This window comes from Rattus rattus, chromosome 2 (genome assembly GCF_011064425.1).
Source record: "Rattus rattus isolate New Zealand chromosome 2, Rrattus_CSIRO_v1, whole genome shotgun sequence".
NCBI classification, from domain to species: domain Eukaryota; kingdom Metazoa; phylum Chordata; class Mammalia; order Rodentia; family Muridae; genus Rattus; species Rattus rattus.
The window spans coordinates 219,103,028-219,116,727 of record NC_046155.1 but is presented as its reverse complement, the minus strand read 5'-3'; the positions used below and the strand labels follow the sequence as shown (position 1 = coordinate 219,116,727).

The 13,700-nt window shown below is 43.4% G+C and overlaps 1 protein-coding gene across 1 annotated transcript in view; it reads left to right on the top strand.

Moving 5' to 3' along the window:
• The first annotated feature begins 4,727 nt into the window (after positions 1-4,727).
• The window catches only part of Txlnb (taxilin beta), a 46,584-nt gene continuing 37,611 nt past the window's right edge, over positions 4,728-13,700 (top strand). The window contains exons 1-2 of the mRNA XM_032894958.1: positions 4,728-4,764; positions 7,527-7,972. Coding sequence (XP_032750849.1) covers positions 7,540-7,972 — 433 coding nt within the window. The 5' untranslated portion in view covers positions 4,728-4,764; positions 7,527-7,539. The remainder of the gene's footprint in view (positions 4,765-7,526; positions 7,973-13,700) is intronic.

The following is a 13,700-nucleotide window of genomic DNA, read 5'->3' as shown; positions in this document are numbered from 1 at the left end:
CTCTCCACAATGATTCCAAGCTGTCTGAGCCGGAAGAGTATTGGTCTAACTACTCAAGATGAAATGTCAGTTCCCCTTAAAGCACCACCAGCACAGCATGTGTGACATCTCCTAAGCTTTGGTGTTAGGACCCTCAGCTCTTTACCATCAGAAGTTGTTTCAAACTCTCCTGCCTCTGTCTCTTCATAGTCTCAGCTTCCCCACTCTCCTTAATATCTTTAATCTCTTGCAGATTCTGTCCTTGGCATGGACCTGACCTCTTTTAGCTGCCTCTTATAGAGGTAGCTCAGAGCTTTGGGCACTGCGGCTCGTAGCTCTGGAATTCTTGGCACCCTCCATACCAGCACTGCTGAAGCTAACTGAGGACTTGACAATCCTAACCATCCCAACCTATCCAACTGGTGATAAAAATCCCCACCAGGCAAAGACACCACTCAAGAGAAGCTTTTAGTGGAACCTAATGTTGCAATACCAGGGAACAGAGCAGGGTGGAAGCCAACCAGACTTACTTTGTAGGGAGAGGGGCTGATACTGAAATCTGATTCCTTAATCGTTTCTTGATTATGTCAATAAAGATGGCAGAAGCCAATCGCTAGGCAAAGATAAAGAGGTGGGATTTTCCAGGTCCCAGAGGAGGAAAGAAGACAGAGAGGGGGTTTTTTCAGTGAGGCTTTGGGGAGAGGAGCACGGAACCATGTAGGTCAGGAGCCAACTAGAACTGGTGGCCTCCACCACCGGAAGAATTTTGATATAGGATAGCTGATGAGTGTAGGGCAATAGATTCCGCACCCAGCAGTTGTGTCATCCAGCTGGTTTTAAAATATTAAGGCTGTCTGGTGTTTTCCATCTGACGGGATTCAGGTGGGCAGGAGAAAGGACATAGCCAAGGGCGGTCATTAGAGGTTTGATGGAGCGATTGCAGCTCCTAGGGGTCAGAGAGCTAGCTGGCCATTGCCGGAGTTTTGTGAGAAGTGGGACCAGCAGGGGCATGTTCTCAGAGACGAGGCGAGAGCTTGACTCTGAGAAGGAGATGTTGTGGAGTTATAAAATTACAGGCAATGTTTACCTGAAAAGAGTAGTCTGTGCTACCTGAAAAGAGTAGTGTGGACAGCCAGAAGAGGGGCCCACATGCTCATGGTCAGTCCAACACATAGTCCCACATATGCACAGCTTCTAATTCCACCTATCCAAGCCCTACACAAAGACCAACGATGAGTTCCCATCCTACCCATCACAGGATGTTTTTTCTGAGTCACAGCAGGAGGAGCTGCTGAGCTCACCAAGGTTTCTCTACCCTTGTTATCTATAGTCTTCCAAAGCTGAGACAGATTGTGTGGAGAGAGGCCCCGTCTGGAGCATGATCTCCCAAAACAGACCTTGTTGGCTTCAGTTCCAGTCATGATCCCAGTCGAAGCTAAAGTTATGTGATTCCTGGAGGGCCAGAGAAGCTTTTTCTTAAGGAGTTGGGATGCTTCCTACTCCAGGCAGCCACATAGGGTAGAGAATATGTCAGCTGTCAATCAAGCAAGCAAGCAACTAACTGAACTATGCCTGACACTTAAAATATCAAAGGGTGTTTACAACTAAAAGGAAAAAAGAAAAAATCCCTAGGGAATCAGCATTAACTGGATTTAACAACACCCAACTCCTATGCAAAAATCTTTAGAGAAAGTTGGGTCATTCTGTGATTCAGTTTTGTGGAATTTTAAAGTAATACATATACGAAAGCATTTATCTTATAAAAACTATAAGAAAGACTAGCCAGGTGGCGGCAGCACATGCCTTTAATCCGAGGACTTCAGAGTCAGGCGGATCTCTGTGAGTTCCAAGATAGCCTTATCTAAAAAGTTGGAACTCACTTTGAAAGTCACAGAGAAACCCTTTGGGGGTGGCAGGGAGAAAGAAAAAGACAGGTATAAGAAACCTATGCCTGTTTTTATGTTAGTACATATTGTGTGTCTGTACACACAGTAACATAATAATGCAGTCCAATCATTAGATTTCCTTCTCTGTCAGTTTCAATGTCGTTTCATTAAATGAGCCTGTACCTTATAGAGGGACTTTCCATGGACCCACCAGCTAGATCAATAATATCACGATGGAGTCTTATTTATACTTTAAAGCAATTAGCTTGGCAGTCACCCAACGCTCTTCCTAATTCTGGCCTACTACGTCTTGCCCCATGGCCAGGTCTACCTCTCTGCTCTGTTCTGATTCACCCCTTCTGTGTTCCCTGGTGAATCTCTCCCATTGGATTGAAAGTTCCTATTTCTGCCCAGAAGTCCCGCCTTCTATTCCCTGCTCAGCTATTGGCCATTAATCCTTTAATACATCCAATAGGCATGTAAGGAAGGATGAATGTTTGCAAAATGTGAAGTTGGTGATGGGGAAATAACTACACCAAGATCCAGCCAGTACTTAGCTTTCTGCAGCTAACAACTGATAACACAGAGACACACCTTCACAAAGTGTATCCCAACAGCACCTTATTTAGATTTGATTAGTACGAGTCTGTACTCAGAGATTTGATTGGGTTGATTGTTCCAATCCAGAATGTGCTATCACCTGACTTGTTGTGTTTGCCAAACATTCACTATGTGAGGAATAAAGAGAGAATATTATTTTCTTCTACCAGCTTCTTTGTGTTTGTCCCATAATGCCCAAAATTAACCTGTAAACCCCACTTGCCCAAGGGCTAGGTAGCTTTCTGGAATGCCGGGAGTTGTAGTTCTTAGAAAATACCAAAGCCTCATGGGAAAGTATGGTGGCCTATTGATTTATCCTTATAAGCCTCTGATACATGTGGCACAAGGCCACTCCAGCTGAGAAATTCCGGGAATGGTCCTGATCAAAGTCGATGATTTGGTGGTCAGTATTTAATATTTAATAAAGCTTGCTTTAATTTGTCCCGAGCTGGTGGAATTGGTTTTTTCCCTCTGGCAAATCTCAGAATTAAAAATCACTGCAATGTCTTTGCCACAGTTTCTCCTTGTCAGGCTGGCTCCTGTCTTCATGTCTTTCCTGCCTCCCCTTTCAGCCCTCTATATCTAGGTGACTTACATCACCCTGAGCTTGGAAAGTAGGGAAGCACTTGGAAGTGGGGTGCGAGTTAGTTTCCTTTTTGTTCCATTTAACATTCTGCATGAACGTCTTACTTTACAGTTCTGGGGATAAAAGTCCAAAACGAGTTTCGTGGGGTCTGAGGTGAAGCTGTCAGTGTGTCCGCATCCCTCTGGAGGCCTGAGGGAAGAGCGTTTTGTTGCCTTCCCCGTCTTCTAAGGCTTGTCATGTTCCCGACGCAGCCTTACTCCATTACACAGCCCACTTAGATGAACAGATCTCCTGTTCTGATTCTCAGCCTGCTTGCCTTATTTATAAGGACCCTGTGATTAGTGGGCCTCTCAGATCATTCTAGATGATCCTCCACCATACAACCCTTAACCACATCTGTAAGTCCCTTTCTCAGATCATTCTAGATGATCCTCCACCATACAACCCTTAACCACATCTGTAAGTCCCTTTCTCAGGTAAAGTGCCAGATTCAAGAGCTGCCCCTGGAGGACATGGACGTCTTCTGGGTGACTGTGTTCTCAGAGATGCTGTGCACAGACTATACTCAGAGCAGAAACTTTGACAGAAAAAAAAAAATCTGCTTTGGTAAAAGATGGAAATACATTCTCCGGAAAAATTAAGACACCCGGGAGTGGCTTAAGTTAGGAGGAAGGCTTGTTTTCTTCAGATAGGATATTAACATTTCCTCCTGACTGTCCTGGAATTCACCATATTGACCAGGCTGGCCTCGAAGTCACAGAGAGCCACCTACCTCTGCCTCTAGGCCCTAGAAAGGCATTTTTAGGGGGAGTCAGCTCATGAGATGCCAGTTCTGGACACCCCACACTCTCAGAGACTACCTAAACCACAGTTCCTAAAGCCACCTAGATTCATTTCAAACTTTGCCATATATGTAGCAGAGGATGAGCCTTGCTGGGCATCAATGGGAGGAGAGGCCCTTGGTCCTGTCAAAGCTCCATGTCCCAGTGTAGTGGAATGTCAGGGGGGGGTGGAGGGGGGGGGGGGAGGGGGCACCCTCATAAACAGGGAGAGATAGCAGATTTCTGGAGGGAAACTGGGAAAGGGGAGATAACATTTGAAATGTAAGTAAAAAAAAAAATCCAATAAAAGAAAAAAAAAACTGCAAAAACAATAACAACAACAATCAGATAGCAGTGTCCTCAGAACTCCGGCCTCTGCCACCTCTCTTGTGCTACGCCCCGTCCCGTCTTTGGTGATTCAAAAGAAACCTGACACTAACTGATAACCAAGCCCAATGGACAGCGACTGAATCATCAACCACGAGGGAGGTAAAGCAAAAAATAAAAGCACTCCTGATGTGTCCAAAATAACAACCTGCGGGTGGGGGCGCCGTGGGGGGGTGGGGAACGCGCCAGGGGGCCATTCATCTGGATTTGAATTTTAAAGAGGGCTAAACGTGGAGAGTCCCACAATCGACTGGCTGCCTTTCTTTCAAAGGATACTCACTTGGCGACACCTACTGAGGCGTGGGCAGACATCTCTCTTGCTGCGTCACCGGGACGTTCCCTTCCCCACCCCCTCCCTTTGTGGGCGTGTGTGTGTGTGTGTGTGTGTGTGTGTGAGATATTTCTCCCTCCTTGTAAGAACACAGCCCGCGCCTGTCCCTGCTGCTGCTGCTGCTCTCTCTGCCACCTCTTTCCTTTCTCTTCCCGCTTAGCCCCCTTCCTTCTGGTAAGTGTGGCAAACACTCCCCCAAGCCCAGCCTGTAGTCTGTAGTGTTCAAAAGTTGCAGATGCCGGTGAATGGTGGAAGGGCCTTCCATTGTTCAACGTCTAAAGACAAAAGTGTGGATCCTGAAGGGATGGTGTGTGGGCCTGGGCAGCCACCGGGACTGCTAGGGCAGGAGACATTCCTCCTCACCGGAGGACCAACAAAGTTTGTAAAGAACAGACTTTAGAGTTTCTTTGCTAGAAGGAACTCCTCAGCGGAGGACCAATATAGTTTATAAAGGAGAAAAGTTTGCTAGAAGAAACTTTACTACACCGGGGACTATTGTAACACTATTGTAACGTTCTTCAGCTCTGTTTGTATTTGGTTTTCCTGCTTGTTAATTTGTTCCAAGGCATTTTAAAGAAGTGAATTGTCCTGTAAACAAAACAGGTTACTGTTTTAAAAGAAGGTTGGGGTTTGGAATACAGCACAACAGGGGAGTATTTGAAGTGTTGGGACCGATTCCCAGTGCTACACACACACACACACACACACGCACACGCACACGCACACGCACACGCACAATTAATGTGGAACAGGAATTTAAAGAATATCCATGGACCAAAGTATTTAAAAAAACAAAAAACAAAAAAACGACTGTAGCAGCTGATGGCTTGAATAGATCACAAGAACATTTTCTTGTAGCCTAGCCCAAGTGACTGCTTTGGAATTTGATTGACTATAGAGCTCACCCAATGATAATCTCCCCTACAACTTAAAAGCTCACATATGCATTCAAACCAGTAAATGTTCACTATTTTTAGTCTGACTTAGAGCCTATTCTCTTGACTTCAGGGATGAAGGGCTAAATGTCAGAACTCATTTTAGAAGAACTTAAAATAACTCCTGGCTGGACAGCAGGTGACACGTGTCTCTCTGTGTGCTGGGGGGGGCGGGGGGGAGGCAGGAGTTATATATAGCAGAGAGCATAGCGAGCGGAGGTCAGGATCTAAATCGCAGTGGTGGAGACATCGCCATATTTTGTGATAACCCAGCGGCTGGATTAAACGAGTGAACTTCCTTCTAAGTCAGCGAAGGCTGGGTGGGCGCCACAGGTGGGTAGGGGGTGTCTGTATGCTGCATTCCCCACTCTCATGTTGGCATGCAAGTATTCAACACCTACTGCATTCAAGTGCTTGACACTTGCCCTAAAAGATGGGACAAGGCAGCTGTGCATGTTTTTTGTTTTCACTGACAAGGCTGACACAACAGCAAAAGCTGTGAAGCCAGAGGAGGTCGCCATATTTTTATACTGTTAATCAGCAGCATGATTATTAGGTTCTATTTGTAAACAAAATGTGCAAGAACCAAAAATACTGAAGCCAAATCTATCCGGCCCTCAACATGGTAGGAGCGAAGCCCGGAATCTTTAATGCAATTTTCTGTATTGTTCCATATTTCCCAGAGGCCGTATTATTATCTGGGTGTTGTTTCTGATGTTGTTGCTGCTGGGGGACAGGATTGTATAGCAGAGGCAGGCCAGGGACTATCTATGTAACTGAAGATGGCCTTGAACTTCTGACCTTCCCGCCTCCGTGAAGAATAATAAGTAGACGTGCCTTGGCATTCCTGGTTCGAGTTCTTACTGTATTTGAATGATTTTGCTAGTTGAGCTGCCTGTTTACTATGCATTGCTATGTCTTAACACTCTTACGTTTTCCTAGGACTCTTTGAGCTAGAAAATTATAATCTCCTTGCTTCTAAGACGAAGTCGGCTTCTAGAGTAGAAGAGAGTTACAGAAATTTAAGGAGCTAGTATATACGTGGGTTGGAGAGATGGCTCATGGGGGAAAGAGTGCTTGCTATACAAGCATTAAGGTTTGAGTTCAGATCCTAACAACCATGGAAACTTGGAGGCACTCAAAGGAGCCTGCAATCACAGGGCTGTTAGCAACAGAGGCAGGGGGATGACGGGCTTGCTGACTGCAGCCTAGTGCTGGGTTCAGTGAGAGACTGTCTTAAAGGGAGAAGGTGAATGTGACGCCAGACATCCTCCTCTGGCCTCCACGTGTGCCCCCACACATATGTGTCACTCTCATACACATGCATACACATGAAAGTGCATTCATAAGAATCATCATTCATTCATATTACTGGTTGATGTCTATATTCCTCATTCCCTGTTTTGATTAAAAATGCTAGTCTGAGGCTCAAAAACCTGTTTTTGCTGATCGATAATTGCATGCTGCTCATTTTCAGAGAGAAAACACTAGAAAAGCGACTTTACCTAATAATGTGCATTAAAGTATACAAATTAAATTTTCTTTACTTAAAGATTAAAATATAGCTTAGGGGTGTGGTTATTAAGAATGATTTTTAGTAATCACAATGGTTCTCATATTAAATATTAAATTTAAAATTAAATAAAAATTGAACTTTGAATGAAAATGTCAAGCACATGCACTTTTAAGGACTGTGAGGTCTACACCTGAAAATCCTAACACCATTTGGCAAATATATTCATCAAGCCCCGAAAAAAAAAAAAAAAAAAAAAAAAAAAGCAATACCATAAATTAACTCAACAAGAAGAGATTCTACTAAAATGTGACAATTACACTCAATATAGGTCAGTAATGTGACCTGAATTTTAGTGTCAACGGTATGTGAAAGTTCATTTACTCTGTGGCAGATACCAAAATTAGTGGGCGCCTCCCTGACAGACATCCTTATTATTAATACGTAAGGGAATTCATCAGGTAAAACATAACTGTGCTTCCCAGCAGGTCCCGCTCCCATATGGAGACTAATCATCCTGATCAGCTCTCAGTAGAACAGCCAAATCCCCCAGGGGATAGCTCTCCAGTCAATCAAAACGTCCCAGGAAAGCGAGATGCCCAACAGTCCTCAACCTCAGGCCAAGCAGCAGAGCAAGAAGCAAGCCCGCATCCTGAGAAGGGAGCCCATGATATCTCTGAAGAGCTGAGCCGACAACTGGAAGACATTATAAACATGTACGGGTCTGCTGCCAGTCCCACAGGAAAAGAGGGCACCTCCGAAACTAAGGAGCAGCCCCAAAACACAGAGGCACCGGACAATGAGGATGGCGACTATGAAGAAACCACCGAAGAGACAGACAGAGAACCCACTGCTCCTGAAGAGCCAGCCACAGCCAAAGGGCCTGTCAGTAATAAAGAGCAAAAGCTGGAAAAGAAAATCCTGAAAGGATTAGGTAAGTATTATGTTCTAATGTATGACTTTTCTCTTAAATTATTTCATTGGCTTTAACATCAGAAAAAGACAGTGTTTGGTTTCAGACCCCAGGGGACAAGGGATCAAGGTGCATATTTTACATACCAAAGTAGACCGGGCCCCCATGCCCCTGAACTTTCCAGCCCAAGGACTGGGCTGCCCCTCACTCCATACTCTTACCTGTCTCTTCTTCCCTATATAATTCAGACATGTTTTTGTTCTGTCTCTCTCTCTCTCTCTCTTTGTCCCTCTTCCCCTCCCCCCCTTCTCCCCTTTCCCCTCCCTCTCCCCCTCCTCTCTTCTTCCCCTCCCCCCTCTTGCTCTCTCTCCTCCCCACACTCCAAGCAGGCCACCATTTCTCTTTCTCTTCCTTCCCCTCTCCCGCACGGCCACGCCCCCGACCTCTATCCTTGGAGCCTGTAAACTGGCCTGGGAGCAGATTCCCCATAAACCCGCCTCTAAAATACTCTAATCTGGTTTGAATCGGCTCCTTCCGCTGGCAGAGAAATAACCTATCAGCCACATAAATGGATTTGGTTTAATTTCAAATCCTCCTTTTGGGATTCCCTAGATTTTCCATTGCTGTGTTTTTCTCTAGCCCGTCCCCTTGCATAATACCCGTGAAGGTCTTTCACGCGATGCCAATCTACTCCACGCACGTGCACGTGGCTACCCATTGATCTTAGAATTCTAACCCAAAATTCTTAAGATAACTTTTGTTCCTGCAGTCTAACCCTGACCGCCTTAACCTTGATCTCATCTCCACTGTATTCCCTGAATCTCTTTCTTTACCAATCCATCCCTGACGCCACCAAGACCGAAGTCATTCTCATCTTCTCTTTTAGTTCTTTGAACTTCCGTGCTCCAAAGGCCTGAGCACATTGTACCCTAAGCCTATTTCCCACGGCCACCTTCCAGCCCTTTGAGCATAGAACTTCTAGCTGCCATTTAACTCATAACCTAATGGCATTTTCTTAGCCACATCCTAACGTTGCAATCTCCTTGGGTCTGCATTATGCCACGAGTCATTCTTTAGTAATACTAATAAGCATTTCAAGTCATACATTTTGGGAGAGAGTATTTAGTTAATGTAGCTAATTCCCAATTGGATTTTTTTTCAATCTCAAGAACAGTGTGTGTGTGTGTGTGTGTGTGTGTGTGTGTGTGTGTGTGTGTGTCTTGGACATCATTGGATGCCTATAGTATTTAAGGTAGGAGATGATAAAGACTCAATAGTAATTTGCTGCAAGAATGAAGCAATGGAATATTTAAAGCAAACTTAGTTAATAAGCAAAATATAATAAATAGGGACAAATTTATTGATAAAATAATTGTTAATTAGATCACTTATTGTAAAATATTTTGATTAAGGATAGGTCACAAAAAACAAACAATAATAATAATAATAACAACAACCATGGTTACGTCTGCCAAGAACTGTGCTCATCTACCATTAATTTCATGACTGGTTAGTGCCTGGTTAATGTCTGGTTACGAGGCACTGCGTTGTGAGAACAAAAAGAAGAGATGACACAGGTTAAGGGGCTCTTGGTACAGAGAGAAAAGCAAACACAGGAACCATTACTCAGCAGAAACACGCAGAGGAGGAAATGGTTTTGAAGAACATGGGGTTTGGTAGCACCAACAGTAACTGTGGATGGAGGGAAAGAATGCTAATTTTGCACCCCTTGCGTCCTATGACTGAAAACACACTACTGCACACAGGACAGCCCTCCCAGTCTGTCCCCACTGGTGACCGACAGCAGAGAACTCACTTCAAAGACGACTTCCCACATGAGACTTGGTTAGTTTCTCTCTTCTCCATTATGTTTTCTTCAGCTTCTGTGATAGATGGGTAAGTTCTTGAGGGTAGTAACCACGTCTCGTTCATTTGTGTGGTGTGATAGAACAAAATACGAAGGACGATGCATGAGAACTACGCTTATACCCAAGTAACAGATTTCTTATCTGTAAACCCAAGTAAACTACTCTTGAGTAGGGTACTACTATATACATAAAATGCATTATGAAAAGGTTTCAGGAAGTGTTCATTGATACCTTCTACTAATACAACAGACCCCCGCCCCCCACAACATAAAGATCACAACAGTATTTAATATATTTTCATATCCCAACAACGCAAGGTTGAATCATTCTAGAACACCGGGAGGCATAATAATGTCCCTCTGTGTTACAGAGAAAATTTTTCTTTTCTCTTCTCCAATTAAATTATCTTAGATGTGCCCCTTAGCTCTGTCGTGTTAAAGATTCAGAATGTTTCCAAACCACTGTTTATATCATCCTAAGCCATTTATATAGGCGCCTCAGTGTATCTGTTGTACTGAGGGACAGAGTATGAAGAAAATAGGAGAAAATTAAAGATAACCATATGGAGTTTTTATACTCTCTCCTGTGAGTTGTTTTTATAAATCCGTATAATACTTACAATTATCAAATCATTAGAACAGGATGAGAAAGTAATTATACTTTTTTCTCCTGCTACTCTTCAAAAATTACCCAGCTCCAACCCAATGTGTTTGGCTAGAATTTCTGTTTGTGCATCAGAGGCCCTCTTCAGGCGTGTGTGGGCCAGTGGCCTTTCTGTGCCATCCCTCTCAGCGTCATCAACGTGTTCTCCTACACACAGTATCGTCTCAGCTACACTCATAACAGCATTTTCAGGCAAGCCTACCCATAAACCCACCACCTTCCAAGTTAGTTGCCTATAAGCGGCTTTAGGAAACTCCTTGGCTCCTTGTTAATTAAATCGCACTGCAATTCCGTCTACAAACTTAACCGTGTGTTTAACTCAGATTCAAAACTTGCCAAAACTCTACAATGCACAGAGAATCAGAACTGGTGTACATTACCTCAGGCCAAGGCACTATGAAAGTTTAGCAGAAAGCAAATTGTGGAAGAAAAGGGTGCTAATGGCTTTGGAAACTGTTCCTTCCGACCTTAGAGTAATAAAGTTCTGATTGTGGGCTTCCCCGGGCAGAAGGAGGTTACCAGATGAGATAAGGCTCTGCCTGCAGATGCCTATAACTGTCTCCTCATGAAAGAAAGCTTTTCATAGGCAGCCCTAACTGCAGAGGTCTGCCATTTCTCTGAGTAATTATACTAAATATCCCAAGAAAGAGGCTTGTGGTGGGATAATTTATTGACCATCATTGACTACAGGTAAGTTTCTATATATACACCAGGACACTATGGACTCTATAATGTCTTCAGGCACCCATTTACTTCTCTTCATCTTCTTTAGAACAGACACACACACACACACACACACACACACACACACACACACACACACGCACATATCTGATAAGAATTCTAAAGGTTCTTGAGGAAAGGATGAGACACAAAGGAACTCAAGGAAAAGAGGAATTGGTGGGACTCAAAAAATAGATGAATTGGTTCACAGAGAAGTTGAAACTTGGGTAGAATTGAGAAGAGAGGAGTGTGAGAGAAACAGAGTCAGGGGGTGGGAAAGCGAGTCTTGAGTGGAATGCCCCATTCTCTCTTCTGAGCACAAGAGGCAGTGTACATGTCAACACCTTACTACTCCTTCTGACTACCTTGTTCATGATTACTAGTAGAGTAAATGCATCACCAGCGGACTCGTGAGAAGTCCAAGTCTATTCTCTAAGTGATCGAGAGGCTGAAGTTCCAAATGTCACTACAATAAAGTCACAAAAATTCCAGAGGCACAAAATGTCAACTTAATGGAGGATGCTGTGACAGGAAAACACAGCAGGGGTAGAACTTTAAGCAATGATTGTGGTGTTAAAACCAAGCGAAACAATCAAACACTGTGACCATGAAGGTAAGAGAATACAAATTTAAAAGGTAGACCAGCGTTTAAAATTCTAGGTTGGCAAATACATCGACCACACAATGTTGTCATTTTCCCTTTATTTCTATTAATTCCAGGCTATAAATGGTTAAAGTTATTTCGTTTGTGGAGTCACTAACCCTTACAGAATCCACTTAGTCAACTCACTAATCTAATTCAATATGCAAAGAAACTGAAACAACAGAGTTGCTCCTCTTACTGACGGCCATGTGGGTCCTAGAACTTAGGTCCATTTCCTGAAAACATCTAATGATGTTCCAAATTGTTTTTAATACTTACTGATGCTCAATTTTATTAGTAAGGAAATGAAAATTAACATTTAAATATGAATCTGGGTGTAACTTTTGGAAGAGGACACTCTTCAACAATGGGTAGAATGGAAAAAAGAGATACAGAATTGTTCAAGTGAGTACAACAAGAACTGACGTTACCTCACGACCAAAAATGAGATAAAAGAAACCCTTTGGAAGGGAAAAGGTGTAAGTTTTAGGGATACTTTAAGTCTATGCAAGTAATCAGGGCATTTAACAGAAGCAGGGATCGCTCTGCTAACAGCTTAAGAAAAACCCTGGTTCACATCTCTATAGCTGTTTCAACTGTCTAAAATTTAAAGTTCTTAATTTCTTTTCCAAACGATTGATTAGAAAAATAAAGACTTTTGAAATGTCTTTGACATAAAGTGCTCCTTTATATTTCAATACAATCGTGCCAGTGGTCACAGCCAAATGCCACAGTATTGTCCTCACTGCACAGATGTTTCAACTTTGATATAGCTTCCAATACACAGCATTTCACATTGTGGTAGTCGCAGACCCACTGCATGACTTCCTCAGCTTTTGCAGGGAGGAATGAAACTAGCTTCACAATTCAGGAGCGAGCACATGATGCCTACCTGATAAAACACTCTGGAGTAAAGCAGGTTTTCCTGTTGTGTCTGACACATCAGCACATGGCCCTGTTTCCATGGGAACGCAACAACAATTTTCTTAGAGATTGAGCACATCCCTGTTTCTCTCCTCCATGTAGTCCCTAGCCCAACAGAACCCATGCAAGTTTAAAACTTACCATCTCTAATGAGTTCTGCACATGCCTCTCTCTAGTTTCTTGAATGATCTGTTGAGGCTGGGAAGAATTTTTGAAGGTGTATTGATCTACTGGAATGATAGATAAGCCATCTGTACAAAAGGGCAAACTATCAGAGCAGAATGGGACTTCAATGAACATGAAGATTATACAGTAAGAACAACAAGACGCCCTCTGTACAGCTACAGAAAATACAACCTAAGGAGACCGACCCTTCGTTTGAGAAGACGACGACACTGGAGTCAGAGTCTCTCATTTATTTGCCCTTCCAATTTGTTTGTCTTCCAATAGGAAGGCATACAATGGCTTCAGGTGTTAGCACTAACCATGAAAGACATCCCAAGACACCAAAACCCCAGGTGAGATAAAAGGCTCACCATCTTCTATTTAATTTGGACAATAATATTTGATTTGCCTGATACAGGTGTCCATTGGCTTCATTTCACTGTATTATTAGCAGTGCTCAACATTTGACATGGACCAAATGCTACAAGAGGCCCTGGCCCTAACCTGGTGGACAAGAGCGCTTCCTTCTCTACTGGCTTAGGCCGGCCTCAGATATGAACTGACTCACTGAGCCAAGATAGACCAAACATTAGCAATGACGTCATTTCCTTCTAAAGACACTCCACCTTTGATTCGCTATCTTTTTCGGCTACCAAAATTTCTCCGGAGAGCTTAGAGGAAGTCACCTTGGATTAAAGTCTTTCCCACGTCAGCAGTAATTATGTAATGTTGGTGATTAAGTGCCTCTCTAAGATAAAAGCAA